The sequence below is a fragment of the Moschus berezovskii genome, chromosome 28 (genome assembly GCF_049115385.1).
Source record: "Moschus berezovskii isolate FMDL1 chromosome 28, NW_MosBer_1.0, whole genome shotgun sequence".
Lineage (NCBI taxonomy): Eukaryota > Metazoa > Chordata > Mammalia > Artiodactyla > Moschidae > Moschus > Moschus berezovskii.
Genome location: NC_142487.1, coordinates 3,151,551 through 3,171,803, shown reverse-complemented (window position 1 = coordinate 3,171,803; position 20,253 = coordinate 3,151,551). Strand labels below are relative to the sequence as shown.

Genomic DNA, 20,253 nt, shown 5'->3' with positions numbered 1-20,253 from the left:
GAAGACTATCTTTTTCTGCTGCATCGCTTGTTGTGCCTTTATCTAAAATCAGTTCTCTTCTGTTGATCTGTGTCTTTAGCTCTGTAATGCCAACGCACTGTCTTGATTACTGTAGCTTTATAATAAATGTTGAGGTCAGTCCAACTTTTTTCCTGTTTTTCAAAGTTGTTTTACTATTCTAGGTCCTTCACCTTTCCGTATGAATTTTAGAATCATTTTTAAGAATGTAAAAGGATTCTGAGACCAAAGTGTTTGCTAATTGCTGCCTGTCTTTCTGTATGACCATGGGTAAATACTCTAACTCCTATGTGCCTTGTTTTTCTCATTTTAAAATGAGGGGAAGGGAGTAACTACCTCCATAAGTTTGTAAGGATTAAATGAGTTAGTTCATGGCAAGTGCTTAAAATAGTTCTTAGTCCACTGTAGATGCTCCATCAGTGTTAACAATTATTATGACTATTTTCACACAAGATGTGTGAGTCAGTAGCTCAGATGACAGTAGAACCTGATTTGTCTCATTCTCCACTTTGTGTCTTAATTCCTAGTTCTTGGTTCTTTTCTCAGTTCTCTCTCCCCTTATTGTCTCAAGTTGGTTGCTAACAGCTCCAGGGCCAAGTTGTTAGAAAACGGAGTACTGTTTCCTTACTATCTAAATCAGAAGTTCCATTCTTGAGTCTTACGGGCCTTAATTAACTTGATTTAGATTATGTGTCACCCCAGATGAAGTGGATATCTGACTAATTTGGACCTTCTTTGGTTCACTTCTGAACCCGGAGGATGGGTCAGTCCTCATACTGTACACCCCAGGACACTGGGGGTGGGTTAGAAGGGGAATGATACTAGGACTGCACCCATAAGTGTCAGTCACGTCCTATGGTGTGTATGCTCTTTCCAGACATTTTCTTATTCACACATACATATTCATATATACATGCATACATATATACGTAAGCACACACACACCACACACACACACACATCTAGGTATGTATGTATATTTGGTGATAAGAAATGATAACAGATTCCTAAAGGGGAAAATAATGACTTTTTTCATATGATTTCAGTTAATAATGGGACTTGGTACCCAGGGGGCTGAGAAGAAGAGTGCGGCATCTATTGCCTGTTTCTTGGCTGCTAATGGTGCTGACCTTAGCATCCGAAATAAGAAGGGTCAGTCGCCACTTGATCTCTGTCCTGATCCAAGTCTCTGCAAAGCCTTGGCAAAGTGTCATAAAGAAAAAGTCAGGTTTGTATTATTTATTTTCATAAAACCGAATATTATGTACATAAAGTGTCATGTGGTTTCACAGTTAAGGACTTGGTTCTTGTCATTAAACATTTTAGTAGTTGTCCCTTGAGCTTTGTACTTTCTTTCTTAATTTATGTGTAGTAATGAAATGACACCTCTTTGGAATCCATACATAGAGCTGTGTTACAGGGAAATTAATATAATGAGGTATTTTTTATTGAAATACAGTTGATTTACAGTGTTACTTTCTGATGTACAGCAAAGTGATTCGTGTATTCATATATATACATACTCTTTTCCATTATGGTTCCTTACAAGACACTGAATATAGTTACTTGTGCTATATGGTAGGACCTTGTTGTTTTATTGAATATATAGTAGTTTGTATCTGCTCATCCCTAACTCCTCTTATTTATCCTTTCCCTACTCCTTTCCCCTTTGGTAACTGTAAGTTTGTTTTCTGTGTCTGTTTCTATGTCTGTTTTGTAAGTCAGTTCAGTTTGTATCGTGTTTTAGAGTCCACATAAGTGATAGGTGATACTTGTCTTTCTCTGACTTACTTTGCTTACTGTGATCATCTCTAAGTTCATTCATGTTGCTGCAAATGGCATTATTTTATTATTTTTTTATGGTTAAGTAGTTGTATATAGAGATATTAAGTATATTCTTAAGGAACATAAAATTCTATTAGAGAAAGACAATGTATCTAAAAATATATAGATAAAGGCTCTGTAATTACTGCAATAATAACTTAAACACTGGGTGTAAGGGAAATCACTTTGTGTGTGAACATGTGAACAGGCGTTTTCATGTGTTTCTGAAGATTGTAGTAGAAACAGTGTGTCCCTTTTCTGTAGCTGTAGTTGGTTGTGCATATGTATTTCTGTGCCATGTATATATATTTATGGACGTGTTCTGCCTTTCTGTAATAGAATCTTTATGCTCCTTAAGGATAAATTTAAAGAAATGTCAAAACAGCTGCTGCAGTGACCTTTTTTTCACAGTTCCCTGTCCGCTGGGGACTCTGATGATGCTTCCTTATGTCTGTACTTAAGGCAACTAACGTGGACTCTAGTTAGGATTTTTGTTTTATTCCTATGTCCTGTTTCTTCCTCAGCTGGTTCTGTATAGATAAAAAAAGGTTCTGAGTGAAACTGTTCATCTTAGTTTTTTTTTAAGCTAGTGTTTTTGACTTCTGTTTTAGAAGATTCACCCTTTTTCATTGGGTGAGGATTTGTTCAATTGAAATTTGAATCGTGCTATATGTACTAAAAAAATGCAGAGAGGTATAGAAAAGTATAATATATACAGTGTTTCATTTACAGATGATAAAGCTTAGTTTTTAAACATAGCTAAAGTTTTTATGCAAACGAATGATGCTTTAGATGTTTTAAAACATTTTAATTAATGAATTTCTAACATGTTCTGATAGGTTTGATTAGAATTATTTTCTTTCATTAGTGGTCAGGTGGGTTCCCGAAGTCCTTCTATGATTAATAATGATTCTGAAACCTTGGAAGAGTGTATGGTGTGTTCCGATATGAAAAGAGACACTCTGTTTGGCCCATGTGGACACATTGCTACCTGTTCTCTGTGTTCTCCACGAGTCAAGAAATGCCTCATCTGTAAAGAGCAAGTTCAGTCCAGGACCAAGGTAATACGTTTTTCATACAGCATTTTATTATTTTTTGATCTTTGAGACTACAGTTAATGATAAGATTATATGATGCCGTGTGTCTGTTTTAATTTTGTTCTTCCTAATCAAGATCTAAACATGGGAATGTATTATTTATACATTTATCAAGACACCAGCTGAAACATGTAAACTATACTATTAGTTAAAAATAAAAGTTGTCTACTATTTTATTTTCAAAGTCCCTTATCACCTAAAGATGTGTTTAATTCCACTTTGTGATTTTAGTTACTTGTATATTACACCTTTTTTGAATACATGAATTGTTTTGTATTCCTCTTTGTAGAAGACCAGTTGATTTTTTTCAGTAGAATGTCACATAGTCTGGATTTATTTGATTGTGTTATCATGGTGTTCTTTGTTTCTCTATCCTTTATATTTCTTTGAACTGAAAGTTAGATCTCACAGCTTGATTAGTTTCAACTTAGACATTTTTGGAAAGAAAACTTCGTAGGTGATGCAACTCATTTGATATTGTATCCCACTCTTCATTAGGCAGATGAAGTCTGATAATCCTATAATTCTTTATGGCCAAATTCTGTATCTCTGAACTTTTTATCTCATCTGACTCCTTTTGTTTTTTGAGAAGCAGATTCTTTTCTGAGTTTCTGGTTTCTTTCTTTTTTCCCCATGTAACTTAGTGCTTTATCATCTTACTCATTTTAGTTTATGAAATAATTGATTTTCTTTAGTTTTTCTTAATGTGTATATATGTAAAGTGAGGTTTAAGTTTCTTACAAAAAATTTTTCTCAAAGTGAGTAGCTTAAATCAAAAGATACTCTGGTTTTCTTTGGCTTCATTTATGAAGGTTATACTCTTCTCGTTCCCTTGCTGTTCTTTTTATTTTTCTCTAGATATTTCCTAAGCTATACGTTAATATTCATTATTAGAAACAAGTTGGCACTAATTTTCATGATGAACTATCTGGCAGTGACTTAAAAGGTGAAATCTTGCCAGTGCTTCTTGCATTTTCATAGGGCTTCTTCTAAGACTGTATGTTTTTTATGATCCAAATGACTATATCATTAGTAAAATTTTAGGCACAGGAAAAAGTTCCAGGAGTTATTTTTGGGTGAGAGGTATTGGATTAGTAGTACATATGTAATTGTTTAACCTGTTTATAAAGGGGAGAAGGATATACTGGCAGCACTCACTATACCAGGCACTATGTTGGCATTTCATATGCATTACGTCGGTGTCAACCCTACTTTAATAAATTAATATGAATCCCTTTACTTGGTATTTATAATGTGCTTTAGTTACCTGCTGACAGATTAACAGTTTGGGAAAGAATCTGAAAGAATAAAAATTTAAGCCATTCTCTTGTTTTCAGATTCTGTGTATCCTCCTGTTGTGCTTGAAACTTTTTGTTAGATTAAACCCTATTTCAAAAACGTTTCTTGAGCACTTGTTTTATAACCAAGTCAGAGATGTATATGATAGTTCCCTATTATAAATTTGTAATTTCTTGATAAACTATGACTTAATAGTAAAAGCTACTCTTCTGTATAGGGATGTCATCGGTGCTTTAAGAGAGATGTGAAGTGAGTTCAGATCCCAGGGTTGTGTAAAGCAGAGTCTCATCTTAGAACTCTTATTGATCCTCTAGTCACTCTGGTGTTTTCAGTTGAAAAAAACTGAAGCTCAAAGAAGTACACTGACACTTGGGTTTTGAACTCAGTTTTCTTGATTCTTAAGTCCCTATTTTTCCTCTGTGCTATGATATACAAACAAAGTTAAAAACAATGTCTACAAGAAAGGGTTGACAGAACAGGAAGGTAGAAAGGAAGGAATATGTTGTTAGTCCTTTTTAGTACAGTTCTGAACTCCAGGAATCAGAAAGCTTTCTGTTTGTATTTTAAGTTACGGAATTTTCATTCCTGTGCAAAAGTACGAAAACTTACACATACCCTCCCAAGAGGTTTGTCAGGTTGGTTGTGGAACCTTTGAATATAAGGAAATAGTGACCCCAAGTGGCTAAAGGATCATGAACATCTTCATGAAGATAAATTGTAAAACTATTATTTGGATGAGGAAGAATAAATGAACTTGCTCTCTTTAGCAATTAAAGAAATACAAATGTGAAATTAAGAACAATTATTAACCATTCTCATTAAATTAGCAAAAACAAACTTCAAAAATTGCTAGCCAGGGAAGTGGGAAATGAGTAATCTCTTAACACTGCAGTTGGCTGAATCACTGGGTTCACTTTTTTTTTTGAGAGACCATCCTGACAATATATATACAAACTTTTACAATAAACATGCTTTGATATAGTAATTACACTCTTGGGAATGTAACCTGGGTAGAAAATCCAGAAGGGGTAACATTTATGCTTGGAAAGATCTTTTTAAAGAACTAATAGCTGAATGGGTAAGTGATTATTATATTGGTTTACTAGATTATTTTAACATCTTTATAAATAATTCAGATACATAGACAGTTGTGTTGGGAATCAACACATCTTTTATATAGTGAGGAGCAGAGAATCATCATGTGTTAGGCACTGATTGTATATTAAACATTGAACTAAACACTTTATACATAGAATCTAATTTATTGTTATTTTTTTTTCAACTGTCACATTTTAATGTTTGGCCAGTATTTAGCACATATAATTCCTACAATATTTACATGAAGATACCCCTCAGATAGAGATGGCTGAATCAGTCAGAATTCTAGCTGCTGATGTTTGGGATTTTCATTTCTTCTTTCACCGAGATTGTGCGTGCTTTTCTTTTTGGGTTACTAGCCAGCAGATAGCTAACTCGCACTCCTTTGAAACTTAACCATTATCCTCACCCCTTCCTTTAGAGAAAGGAAAGACTTTCTTGGGAGCTACGAAAAATATACCTGTCTCCAGGCTGTGGGTCCCGTAGCCACTTTCCCAGAGTCTTCCTGTTTTTGCTCCCCTTCCTGTGGTTGTGCTGGTGTACTGCATAGTGCTAGCAGTGTGGGGACTTAAGGTTATCGTTCCCTTCTTTGTAGTCAGATCTTGAAGAGGCCTAAAGCCTGGATTTGTAATCGAAGACTTGGAAAGACCACCCTGGTCTTGCATCTTATAAGCTGTAGGAGACTGAAATTTGTTTATTTCAACTGTTTTAAATCAAGTTAGAAACTTAGCAGATATCTTATTAGATTTCTTCTTCTCTATTCTGTACATTTTATTAGTTACCAAGTCTTCTTAAATATTTCTCATAACTCTTTCTACTCCTCTATCTTATTCTGTCTTAATCTGATAGTTAGAATTGTTCCAGGGTATACCTGAATGCTGCAGTCCATGGGGTTGCTAAGAGTCGGACATGACTGAGTGACTTCACTTTCACTTTTCACTTTCATGCATTGGAGAAGGAAATGGCAACCCACTCCGGTGTTCTTGCCTGGAGAATCCCAGGGATGGGGGAGCCTGGTGGGCTGCCATCTATGGGGTCACACAAAGTCGGACACGACTGAAGCAACTCAGCAGCAGCAGCAGCATACCTGAATGAGGGCCACCTAACTCCTCTCCCTGTCTTCTAATTGACTCTTACTACCTTGTGAAGAAGGATTGTTCTTTATTGTCAGAGTTTTTAAAAGCTTCATCTTCACAGTGTTAGGTAACTTGTTAGTACTGGAGCTGGAATTGGAATCCAGGAACATTAAGATTGTGACCAACCATGTCTTACTGCTTCCCACGAAGTTACTATGTCCATAGCAAGGTCTAAGTTGGGAAGGTCCAATGTTCGGTCATTTAGGTGAAGAGGTGATCAGTGGACAGTATTGTTAAGTGACACAAGTAGTGGTGAACGTGTGTCAGGAGGAAGGAGGATGATTGAAAGGTGAATGTGGAGCCAAGGGTGGTGGGCAGGTGAGGGTCAGAGAACCAGAGCAAGCTTAAGAAATCATTATACACGCAGAACGCGGATTAAGTGGAGAAGAGGAGGAAAATCTGAGGGAAATCGTGATTACTCTGGAGGGCTGTGGCTTTAGAGATCAGGGGAGAGACTAGTTCAGAGCTCTGGGCTTCAGCCAGTGGCTGCGGGGGAGGGTCCATATTCTGGGAAGGGATGTGCTAGGTGGCATTCCTTGGATGTGGATCAATAAACCCCTCCTCCTCTTCAATTTTTAGCAGTCTGGCTAATCTGGTTAGATTTTTATGAACGTTAGAAATCTATCTTATCTCAGTCATTTGTCCTTTTAATGTTTCTTTCAAGAGTACTTTAAGCAAAAAAAGAAAACTGAAGTCTAGTCTGTTCTCCCTGACCTCGGAGGAAGTGGAATTTTCAGTGTCATTCGTAAGGACAGGTAGGGAGACTGAAGTGGAACGAGGCCAGCTTAGCTGGGGTGTTTAAAAAAAGGTGAAAATAACTGACCAAGAGACTAGATAGAGGACAGAGGAGACGCCTGTGGTAAATTCCTCTGTGTGGAAGTTTCCTTACAGAGGAGCAGTGCATTTGGATACAAAAGGAGCTGTTGGAGTCGCTCGGTTTATTTGTAGATGTTCACGCTTATGCTGTACCCTCTTTTTTTCGCAGATTGAAGAATGCGTGGTATGCTCCGACAAGAAAGCGGCTGTTCTGTTTCAGCCGTGCGGACACATGTGTGCTTGCGAGAGTAAGTAGCCCAAGCAGAGCTTCCTCAGAAGTATGAAAATAGAAAGCGAAGCAATTACATCTTTGAATTTTTTAAAAAAGTAACTCACGAACAGAGGAGCTGGTAGCCTCTGGGACTCCCCATTTGTTCTCTGTACAGATGTCACCACTCTCCTTCCTTAGTCCCGAGTGTTAGTGAAGGCTGGATGCACTGCATTCCCCCAGCTCAACTTTGTATTTCATTTGTGTGTGAGCACAAATGAAATACAATGACCTCTTCTCACATACAGGGGAAATTTGTTTCCAAACATGAGCGTTGAAACATTTAGTGTGGCCTTTTTCCTTGAGTAAAATGAACGCGTCTCCATGTGTCTGCAGCTTTGTGGAGCCTCTGCTGTGTGCACTCTCCACTGCTGAACCACTCACAGCAGCCGTTGGGGGCAATAGTTTCTGGCCTTCTTAACCTTCCTTAACCTCTGTGTCAAGAGAGCTTATAGAAATCTTTTCTTTATGGGGGTAATATTAAAATTTAAGAGGCATTTTAACCTTTGCTTTTGCATATCTCCCTTGTTCTTTGCAAGTTAATACATTTAGTATTAATGTTCTCCCTTTTAATTTTTACTTGTCAGTGAAGGATTTTAAACATGTTTAACAGTTTATCCTTAAATGGGCCTAAGCTAAAACATGGTGTTTCCTCTTATGAAATAGTTCAGTCACTTAGGTGTTGGTTTTTAATATAAAATCTGACTAAAGTAACAGCTGTGTGATAGATTAATCTCATTGGCACAGATTTACTTTAAGCATTGGTTTTTTTTTTTTTTGACCACTTGTCAACTAAGAAATGATCAAGGTTTTCTGCTATAACATTCTGCTCCAAGTTAATTGTTTCTGTTTACCAGAGACTGATATAATGGCTATTATCAGCTGTTAGAGGGCCAGAAGAAAGAGAATTCTGTCTTAAGTAAAAAGAGCTCAGGTTATGCAAGTTTTCATAGCCTAGGAGTTAACCAACATTTTCTGTAAAAGGTCAACTAGAAAACAATTTTGGCTTTGTGGGCCCCGTGATTTCTGCAGTAACAACCCTTTCCAGCTGCTTGCCTCTGCCATTGTAGTGCACAAACAGCCTTAGACAACATGTAAGCAAATGGGTAGGACTGTTTTCCATTAAATTTTATTTATAAAAACTTAGTGACCAGTTGGGTTTGGCCTGCAGTCTGTGGTTTGCTGACCCTGTCATAAAGCTGGTTATAGTTAATAGTTGGTAATGTGGACTCTAGAGCCTTATTGTAATATTTTCCCTCAAGAGTTCCCCAAAGTTTTTACATTATTTTTGCTTTAGAATATAATGAGAACAACTGCTGATTTTATTGAGTTCTTAATTTGTGCCAACTATTGTAATCTCTTTTTGAGTATTTCCTCATTTATTTTCGTAAGAAACCTAAAAAGTAGATTACTTTCTCTGTTTTACAGATATATTGTTATTGGTAAACATATATTTGCTAGAGAAGCTGAAATTGTGGGGAAAAAATGTCCCTTTCTCAAGGAGTATATAGTACAGCAGGTGGTCCAGTCTCCTCAGCACAGTAATCAAGGAAGGAGAAGTTATAGCCCTTTGGACAGGCTGAAGAAGGAATTTATATCAATAATATAACAACCTAACTGAACTTAATAGTTACAGGAATTTGAAATAATTTGTTGTTGTTCAGTTGCTAAGCTGTGTCTGACTTTGTGACGCCATGGACTGTAGCCTGCCACACCCCTCTGTCCTCCACTGTCTCCTGGAGTTTGCTCAAATTCCTGCCCATTGATTCGGTGATGCTATCTATTTGAAATAATAGTGGCTACATATTACATACTCAGGCTGTTAAATTATAAATTCAAGAGAAAGAAGTCTGCCCTCAGATTGAAGACAAATCCCAAACCAGTTGTCTGCTAGCAATAGCTCCTACCTGGTTCATCTTGCCTAGGCCATCTGACCCATCTCTTTTTAGGCCTTGGCACAGAAGCGACCTTGACAGCACTGTTGAGAGTCTGTGACCCCCTTGTCCACACTGGTGATTTTGTGCTTTGTTAAGGTTTACTAACGTATCATAAAGATATCCTGCCACAGTTTTTGTTATTTTTCCTGTTTTTGAATTGACAAAGACACTTGGTACCATAGGCTAAGATATGGAGTATGCTTTTCATAATAAATGCTAATGGGAAAGGATGTGTTGAAGCACTATGTGTTATTTTATACTTAATTAATAACTTTAGGTGTAACATTATTAGCCCATAACATAGAATTGTGCCTGAGAATTTCTTCGTTGAATGGGAAAGCATTCTACCTTTAATATAGAGGTATTAGAAAGATAGTCCATTATGATGGATTGTCCTGACTACTAACATTAAAAAAGTAGTCACTAAGCAATTTCCTTGTTAGATTCATCAGTTTGATAGGAGCAAGAGAATTGTATGGTATATTTTAGGAATTTAAGAGACCAGTGATAAAATACTTAACAAAAGAAAGTAGTTTTAAAAAATGTCATGCTGGCAGCCTTATAATTCTTGCTATAGTAGTTAAGTCCATGAAAGGTCTCTCCCTCCTTTATTCTTAAGCCTTAAGATCTTGAAATAGTTATGTTACATATTTTTTTAAAAATTTGAACCTTCCCCTCAGTTTATTCCAGTGTATTAGAAAATGCCGTCATTTTCATAGCGAAGGGCTTTCTACCCTAGAGGCTACCAGTGAAAAATATGCTTTCTTTGGTAGGTAACATCTTGAGAATGTAGAATTGTGTATTGCTGTAACTTAGTGTTTATCTCACTGTTAAATGAGTGGAGGAAGGCAGCCCTGTTCATGTTTTCTGCTGTGAGATGTGTTGTGTTGCCGTTTGCAGACTGTGCCAGCCTGATGAAGAAGTGTGTGCAGTGTCGGGCAGTGGTTGAGCGAAGAGTGCCCTTCATCATGTGCTGTGGAGGGAAAAGTGCGGAGGATGCCACCGATGATATCTGTAAGTGGGTTTTCTTACTTTGTTGGGACTTTCATGGGCACATCTCACAGTGCTGACTGCTTTTAAAACCGAAGGTATGTGACTTGTATCTACACGGAACAGGTACATTATAGGAAACCTGAAATTGTGTTTTTCTAACTTGTAGTATCTTGGAGCTTTAAGCATTAGTCTTTTAAGGAAATATCCATGTGTGTTTTATAACAAAGTGTTGTGTTGTTCTTAAAGATACTTTGGCTATTTTTAAGATGAAATTTATTGTGTCTCAGGGCAGGAGGACATCACATTAAAAAATTATTTTTTCAGTTTACACGTGTATTAACCTTATTCCTTTATGTAATAGGTTTACTTAATGTGTTTAATTATTTTATGAAATAGTCATTATTTGTGACAGAGTAACTACAGATAAACAAAGTATAACCCAGTGAACAGTTGAAAGATGAAAAGTAAGTTATTTACCTTCAACCTTTCTGTACAGTTGACCCTTGAACATCACAGATTTGCACTGCCAGGGTCCACTTAAACTAGAATCTTTTTTCTGCACCACATGGCTTGTGGAACCTCAGTTCCCCAGCCAGGGATTGAACCCAGGCCACAGCAGTGAAAGCCTGGAATCCTAACCACCAGGCCACCAGAAAACTCCCAAAACTTGGATATTTTTTTGTAGTAAATACTACGGGACTACATGGTTCATGTGTGGTTGGTCGAGTCCAGTAATGTGAAGAAACCATGGATTTGGAGGGCCACTATAAATTATTTGGTGATTAACCCTTGTGTTGTTCAAGGGTCACCTGTAGTACAGTGGTATGAAAATAGTTTTCATCTCTGCATGAGATGTAAACTGGATGGTCTCTTTGATTTCTTTGTTCTGTGTAGGATGAGGAATAACATTAGCGTAGCCACTTTGTTTTTATCACCAATAGAGCAGAGTAAAAATCCTGAGGACAGATTAACCAGAGTAAAAGTCCAAGTATCTAGAGAATAGGAAAAGTGAGGTAGAAAGTTTCCCTCCATTTAGTAGGTATCATGGATCTTTCTTTCATGGAGTTTGGCATCTCAGATCAGTAGCAACAGGAGAGCCTTGGAAAACCTGGAAGTCTTTGTAGTGTGGATTATTGTCCAGCTGAGTTAAACATAATTAGAAATTAATGTGTAAACCTATTTCTTTTTGAAGGTTATAAATGAAGAAGTTTAACATGAATGTCACTGCTGTATCTGTTGTCCACGTGGGAAAACAGTTTTTTAAGAGCATTCGAATAATAGTATCATCTTTTTAATAAATAAAAGTAATAATTTTGAAATAAAAAAATCATTTTTGCTTCACAACAGTCATAACATTAAAATTCTTTGTGTGTGCTTTAGCCAGTGGGAATATTCCGGTGCTGCAGAAGGACAAGGATAATACCAATGTTAATGCGGACGTGCAAAAGCTGCAGCAGCAGCTACAGGACATCAAAGAACAGGTAACGGCACTTCTCCACGCTGAAGAGTGACTCCCAAGAGCGCCAGTGCGTCTTTTTCTAAGAAAGTGCTAGCGCTGTCTGTAGCAAGCGTGGTTCATGTTAGTGTATCACTGGTAGTATTTGAGGATCTGCAGTCAGCAAGATCTGACTAGAAGATTTCATCAAGTCCTTGACAAAATAGGAAACGCACCACACCCAACATGAAAAAACGCTCCATCACACTTTTCCTGCCTGTCAGATTGAGGGGGGATGTGTTAGAAACTGTCAGTATCGAGTGTTCAGGCAAAGTACATAGCAGCCGCAGCTCACACAGTGCTGATGGGAATATTAATTAGTAAAAACACTTTGCGAAAGTTTGTCATCATCTCATAAAACTAAATAAGATTTTGTTTGAGGATGAAAACTTGGAAAAACTAATCACACAGATAGTGTTTAAAATCAAACGATGGTGGTTGTTTTTGGCTGGGACATGGGGGCAGTTTGATGAGTAGTGATGGTTCTGTTTCATGACCTAAGTTGTTTACTTCCATTTGATTCGTTTGTGAGCTTTTATTAAACTGTACATTATGACCTGTGCACATTTCTCTATAGATGTGATACTTCAGTGAAAAGGAGAAAAAGATACACACACGCACACACACGCTCCATAAGAAAAGCAAGGGAAAGATAAATGTTACATTCAGAAAAGTGGTTATCAGTGAGGGGTGGGGGAGGGCACATTCATGCCTAAGCTGGGTGGTGGTGATTTGTTTCTTTATATATTATACATACCAACAGAAGTACTCTTTCATATCTGCTTAATATTTAATAAAAGCAACATTAAAATGAAGACATTACCTAAATAGGTTCTGGTTTAAAAAAAAAGTCTTTTTTCCCTCTTATCTTACCGCTTGACCCAGCAATTAAATCTGACTTAATTCAAAAGGTTGGGCACAAAGGGTATTCTTTAGTTGGCAGTCAGATCAGTGTTGCCATGCAGTTGTTAAGAGTTCCACCCTTGTCTTTTCTATCTGAAGTTTTTTCTTTCTTAGATAACCTTATGGCCATATTTCATCACTAAAGTAAAAAACTCATTTTCTGTGGAATGTTGAGGTTTCTTACCCCTTCACGGTTACCAGGAGAAGGCAGTGGCACCCCTCTCCAGTACTCTTGCCTGGAAAATCCCACAGACAGAGGAGCCTGGTAGGCTGCAGTCCATGGGGTCCCGAAGAGTCGGACACGACTGAGCGACTTCACTTTCACTTTTCACTTTCATGCATTGGAGAAGGAAATGGCAACCCACTCCGATGTTCTTGCCTGGAGATCCCAGGGATGGGGGAGCCTGGTGGGCTGTATGGGGGTGGCACAGAGTTGGACACAACTGAAACGACTTAGCAGCAGCAGCAAGGTTACCAAGAGAAAGCATCTGAATAAGTCTCTTTTTAAATTTTAAACCTCCCATCTCTCTCTTACCCCAATGTCTCTTTAAAAAACAAAGATTTATTTTATATGCTATTCAGGTTATATTAATCCAAAGTAACTTACCCTGGACTGCACAGATGTGTTTACTTTTGGAAATAAGAGTTATTAATTAACTATATAAACTGCTGGGAAGTTTAATGAAAAAGAAACTTGAAATAGTTTCTTGAAATAGCAAAGCTGCTTTGGCTTTTTAAAATAAAAACTGATTTTTCTATCCCTTTTCTTCTCAAAACTTCAAAGATAAATGTGAAAGTTTACCTTGGAAGAATGGAGCCAGCAAGGGAGACTGTGGTTCTTTTTTTCTATTGTTTTCTTCACGATGATTTCTGATATTGTCAGAGTTGGTAATTACATTTTCCTGTAGGCTTTAGGCCTGATGTATTAATCTGGACATTTTTATTTAATTATTTCTGTGTTATTTGGGAAAGGTATAATTCAGAATGAAGTATTAAGATTTATGTTTTTATAAGCGTTAAATGTGCTCTGTGAGTGTATGTGTGATTTTTTTTCTAGAAAATTTCATAGAAGTATACTCCTGAATTCTTGTAAGTTGATGAAGTTACATTTAGCAATAGCTAAGGTTAATTGTTTTTAACTAGAGGGTCTGTATTGAAGGCAGATGCAATGCAGCTTCATGTCTGAAAGCAAGAGCTCTGGGGCCACATGCGCCCAAGCTCACATTCTGGCTTGTCTTTAGCCTCACTGAGGCTAATGCCTTTAGCTTCACTAAGCCTCAGTTTCCTATTTTGAAATGAGAGTGATACGTGCTTTGGGCCTGGATCACATTTAGCATAGTGCTTGGTGTATGTGTATGTTCTTAGCAATATCCTCCACTTGCTGCATTACACTGTGTTATTTCCATACAAGAACAACCTGGTACCTAGAGTTTGAGAATCTGAGTCAGACGGAAGGGGCTATTTTCATCCTTTTCCTATTAGATTTTGGCATTTGCATTTTTAATTTTATGTATTATTTATTTTATATAGTACCTTTTTATACTGACCTGACAGTACAGCCACTATTTCTATTTTTATAAGGATGATATCTTAAAGATTCAAAAAATTTAAAAGTGTCCAGCAGCCAAAGATTGTTTGACTACAACAACAAAAAAATTAATGACGTTGCAGAGTTGTAAGATTATACTTTCAAACTAGAAAATAGCTCAGTGTTTATTACTTTGTTTATTATCTCACATTGCAGACAATGTGCCCTGTGTGTTTGGATCGTCTGAAGAACATGATCTTCCTTTGTGGCCATGGGACGTGCCAACTCTGTGGAGACCGGATGAGTGAATGTCCCATCTGTCGAAAAGCTATCGAACGGAGGATTCTTTTGTATTAACTAAGAAACCCCCTGTGTTGTGTTAGCTAAAATATTTTGGCCATGAGATCTTAGTGAGCTTTTTAAGCTAGTTGGAGGTTCTAATGAATTAATTTTTAATTTCATAGATTCTTTGCTAGAGTGTAATTAGACTTTAAACGTATCAGAACAACAACAAAAAACTCTACAAAACAGTGTTTGAAGCTGTGTATTTTGTTTTTTGTTTTCCTTTCAGTTGAAACATCAAATCTGTGTAATTCATATATAATTTGCCTTCTGCATCTAAGGGAGAAAGTCCTTTAAAGATCTCCTGTTATTTTTTGTTTTCATTGCATTTTCTCTCATAGTTTATAAATGTTGTTAGACCTCAAAAGATATACTTCCTTATGGTCAGCTGTTTTTCAGTTTATCATGATTTTTATAGTGAGTTGACACAGGTACCCAGAAAGGTCATGCATCATATGAAAGGTGCAAGTCAAACCATTATGTTTCATATGTTAAATGATAAAATTATAGTACAAGTTCTGCATGGTTAAAGGAATACTGAAGAGTGGATTCTCCTTATAAGGCAACATAAAGTTATCCAAATGATTGTCTCTAAATTCTCAGAGTAAATGGAAACACAAAATGAGAGAATAGTGACTTTGCATTTAACTTATTTTCTGGCTTCAAAGGAAAATTGTTTCACTTGTTTCAAAATGACTGAGACATGAAAAGTAAACATAAGCAGTCAGTGGGGAATTGAAGGCAGGGCGGGTGGGGGCATCCAATGAAAGAGTGTCTGCAGTTGCCCTTCTTACATTAATTTGTACACTCTTCTGTTCAGCCAGCTTGTGAAAAACTGACTGTGAAAAATGGGCCACAGCTTCCCCTGTGGTTACTTATTCAGGCTTGATCTGACCAGTGAAATGGTACTGCCCTGTTTGGGCCCCGGGGTTCAGTCTAACTTTTCCGATATGCTGAGTAGCAGTAATCCGGGAGGGGAAAAGCACTGTCCTCAGTAAGGCAACGGTCCTTTCTGCTCTGCGTCAGTTCTGCCAGTGTCACTGTTTCTACCTTCCTCAGAGGCCTCACTTCCATTATCTTTCAGATAGTAGAGCTGACTTTAAAGAAAACAGTCTCTCATCATACCTAACAACGGGGATATTATTTAACCTGCCAGCAATATCCAAGACCTTGTAAATAACCGATGACACTTAATTTAGAAAGAATGACTAGGACATTTATGGAAATATGTCTGATTATCTGTGTTTTTGTTTTAATCTGAAGCATCTAATTTTTTTTTTCTCTTTCAACATCTGGAATGAATATACACACATAAGTAAGTGTTTTGGGGTTCATTGCTGCTAGATTATACAAATATCAGCTGTTTACAGTAGTATCTACTATATGTGTATAAGTTTACTTCCAAAGATAAGTATCTTTTTTGTGGGTTTTTTCCCCTTTGACTCTGGTTCCTATTTCAGTTTCCTGCTGCAACAATTTGAAAGTACAAGGTCTCTAGCCCTCATAATATCATGTTTCTGGCTCATTAATGGCTGCTGCCTCTGCAAGTCCTGGTGAGAGCAATGGTGCACTTTGCTGCCTTTCTAGTCTCGGTAATTCCATATCTGTGTTTAGTGGAGTGACTTACCATTTAGAACAGTAAAAATTTTTATAAATTTTAAATTTGAAAATTTATATCAACTCTACTCGGTTACCTAATAACAGGCTACTGAGGCTGTTGTTGAAGCCATATTTTGAAGTTATAAAAAGAACATCTGTCCAGTGATGTTCACATAAAGAGACAGACTATTTTCTTTCAGATTTGTTAACAGCGTAAGGCAGGGTTTTCCTTCTCTTCCGTGCGCTGCCCATCTCTTTTCCACAAGGTCAGTTGTAAGGAGGGGGCACCTGGCTGACTCATGCATAGCTTGACCAACCAGAGAATTGTATAATCTGGAGCTTTACTTCACTTAGATTCTTGTTACAGGTCTTCTGAGCTGCATTGCTTAAGCTTACATCCCTAAAAGGCAGTTTCATCTTCCAGACTAGCTTATTTCCTCCATATTAAAAATATAATAACCTGTAAGCTAGTATAAAAGTTATAAAGTCACTGTAACTGTAGTGTTGTACATTTGTGGATTTTCTCTATTTGTACCACTTTGAAATTTGTCTAGTGAAAAGAAAATGTTTTTTCATTCGTGTTTTTAAGCACCTGAAAAATAATTTTAAATTTATTTTCGGTTGTGAGAGAGAATAAGTTTAAGAGCTTCATTATTTAAGTGACTTTCCTCTAATTCTATGAAACTGCTACCTCTTATCATACGTCTCAGCAGTACTCCCAGTTAGGATGTGTCCTTGTCATGATCATCTTTTTATCTTGTGCCTCGAAGGAGCTTTTGCTTTTCCTAGACTCGTTAGGAAAAAGAAAAACAAAAAAAACCAAAACTGACATGCATTCACTCAAAAACGTATTTATTGGGCTTCAGGAGCAAGATACACAACAGTGAAAAAATTGTCAGCTTCTAAGCACATATAGAATTTATCATGCAGCCATTGCGTATTTGAAGTATTCTTTTCAAAAAGAAGGGATCTAGAGATACTGATAACATTTCTTCCTAATGTTTTCGAAGAGCTGTCATTAGGGTTCCCTCTCTGTGGCCCCTCACCTCTACCGTATTTTTTCTTTTATTCTAACGTTGTCAGCTTTGTGACCCAAAACATACACACAACTTAACCAGATGGTGCTATTCTAATAGTTTTTCTTCCCATAATTTAACATTCTTGCTGTTTATAGTATAAATGTATTTCATTTTGTTGGGAGCAAGGAAGTTTTTCAAGAGAAGATCATTTTGTATTAGTATTGGAATATTATATTACACAAGTGTTTTAGTTTAGCTGGCCAAATTATGCTTGGTTATTTGTAAATTTAAACTTTGCAGATTGACCATCTAGCTACTGAGGCATAAAATTAATTGATAACGTTGAAAATAACTTTCTTAAATTTATGTTTTTGATTTCTTTAGCTTGTAAGAGCATTTAGCATATTGCAGTGCATGCTGCTTAAGATTTGTCCGGTTCAAATTTCAAAGCTTGCCGGGTCATTTTTACGTGGCAGAAATAGATGGTCTTGTGTTGTAGTGTTATGTGTTGCCCAATGCTGTTTTTTGTTTATTGTGAATTTTGGACCCTTTTGGACTAAGAATTATTTAAACTTATGAACTTGGAGAATTGGTGATGGAATTGAATAGAGGGGATGATAGGGATTGCAGCAAGTAAAAAAAGTCAGTTTTTGAGTTTAGAGAAAAATGGAGATCATGTAGATTTTATCAAAGCAGTAACTGTAGAAGTATATTCAACTTTCTCATTTTGCAGAATTGAAACTATACCCATTAAGTAGCAGTCCTCTTCTCCCTCCTCCAGTGGAATAGAATTTTGATTAAATATAGATGGAGAAACACCTGAATATATTAAGAGTTTGTATTTGCAAGACCTACAGTGATGGTGAATAATCAAGTTTGGGGAAGACAGAATTTCTCTTCTCCCTCCCAGTCATCATCAGTCGTAATTGAGTAGGTTTTAAATATCTGTTAATTAGAAGGGTTTATTTCATTTTGGGTCAGAGGGGAGAAACACACTTTAAACATTGTAATTAGGTTAGCTTTGAATTTATACTAAATTGACAAGGTATTAGAACTTCACAAATATTGTGTGCCTTGTTGTTGAAAATGTCAATTTTCTTTAAGTCTGCTTGCAACTGTTTTCAAGATGTTTTTTTCTCTCAAAAAGGCATCCTAATTTTATTTGCTTGAGTATTATAATAGGAATGCTTACTGATATTACTTGATGAATCATGTATAGCCTTGGAACTTTTACACATATGTAAAACTATAACAGTATTAATTACAGTTGTACTTCTTTAAAACACTAAAATTGAGGAAAAGCTATTTAATGCTGTCTCATGTATACATTACTTGCTACAGCGAGGGGGAAATTTTTTTAGATTGAACCTCAGTTTGCTGGTAAGTGGTTGGTAGTGGGTGAAACTAGAGTATAAAAATATGAACTGGATAGTAGAACTGGTGAATTAAAATTGTAAGTTGCTACATTGGCATTTTCTACCTCCTTTTCTGTCATTTTCCAGCATTTATTCAGATTTGTGACTAAGGAGGAGGTGGAAACCTGAGGTTAAAATTGAGATTTTTATTTTGTTGAGGAAGCAAAGGTGACTTGCCACATCAATCTGGTGCCTAAATCCGTAACTACAAGTTACAATTAATATGAAATGTGTAAGAGAGATACTATTGCTGAATATTTTACTTTTCTTGTCAGTCTGTTTAGTTTTGTTTCATAAACATGACTTCTTCCCTCCAAAAAGCAAAATGGTCTTGTAATTTTCTATAGAATAAACAAATGTGCCATTTTGTCTGAAATCAGTAATTTCAGGAAGTTATTGAAAGTTCTGACTCAGGGCTTTTTAACAGTTTAAGCAATTATTAGTTATATTTTGGAAAATCCATCTACATAATTCTTCAGTGCCTTGAAAGAATTATTAACTTGGCAACACTACTAAAATTTTATAGAAGGTGGTCTTTGGTGTGCGTTTATCATCATACACACATTGATAAGTTGTATTTCTTAGCTCATGTAATAGTGATACTGCTTGTGTGCTGGGTTTGGGTAATTCTTTAAAGGAAGTTTTCTTAGATTTGCACTTGATTGTTTTTTTTAATGGATTATTTATGGCCATGACACTGTTACCAGGAAAGTACTTCTATGTTAAGTCATTATGCCAAGTCATGTATCGTAGCACCTGGGAAGAGGAGCTAGAGTTCATACCTTTTGCTATTTTAGCAAAAAAGGAGAATCTGTTTGGAAAATAGATTGTCTTCCCCTTAAATGAAAAGAAGACCTTTTGTTTAAATGATTCAGTTAAAAAAACTTTTTTTTAAGAAAATCATGAATTGCATGACACTCTTTAACGCTGGTCTTACTTAGACTGAATCCACAGAATTTTCTGTTCAGTATGCTTGTGTCATTCTAGATACATTATATTTAGTGATAGAAGGCAGTTTAATTGACTCATAGCAGTGTTTTGCTTTGCATTTTTTCCAGTGTTTTTTAGCTTTCATTTGATTAAAGTCTTGTTTGTGAATATAGTTTTTGTATGGCAAATGATTCTCATTTATTAGCTTTCTCTTAAAAAATGCTTAGCAAGAGCTAAGCTTTTAAAAATGAATGCATTTACCATTAATAAAGCGTATGATGTAATATCGTTATATGATGCTTTTCGCTGATCTTTTGAAACTATTCTTCATAGATGTATACATGAATTTTGATTCTTTATGGCATTTGAAAACACATCTCAATACATCAGATCTTTTTATTGGGAAGGAAATTATCACATCTTTGAGAAACAAGGAAATACATCTCCAACTCTATACAAAACACAGGTGCTCACATCTGGAAGGCTCTCATTGCAGTTGTTTACATTCAGGGTGCCTCTATCAATGGGGCCAAGGA

At 36.4% G+C, this 20,253-nt stretch overlaps 1 protein-coding gene across 1 annotated transcript in view; it reads left to right on the top strand.

Annotated features, from left to right (window-relative positions):
* The window catches only part of MIB1 (MIB E3 ubiquitin protein ligase 1), a 98,931-nt gene extending 78,942 nt beyond the window's left edge, over positions 1 to 19,989 (top strand). Inside the window, exons 16-21 of the mRNA XM_055417110.2 lie at positions 1,065 to 1,246; positions 2,711 to 2,903; positions 7,458 to 7,536; positions 10,394 to 10,507; positions 11,867 to 11,967; positions 14,629 to 19,989. Of these exons, the coding sequence (XP_055273085.1) occupies positions 1,065 to 1,246; positions 2,711 to 2,903; positions 7,458 to 7,536; positions 10,394 to 10,507; positions 11,867 to 11,967; positions 14,629 to 14,769 (810 nt within the window). The 3' untranslated portion in view covers positions 14,770 to 19,989. The remainder of the gene's footprint in view (positions 1 to 1,064; positions 1,247 to 2,710; positions 2,904 to 7,457; positions 7,537 to 10,393; positions 10,508 to 11,866; positions 11,968 to 14,628) is intronic.
* The last annotated feature ends 264 nt before the right edge of the window (positions 19,990 to 20,253 follow it).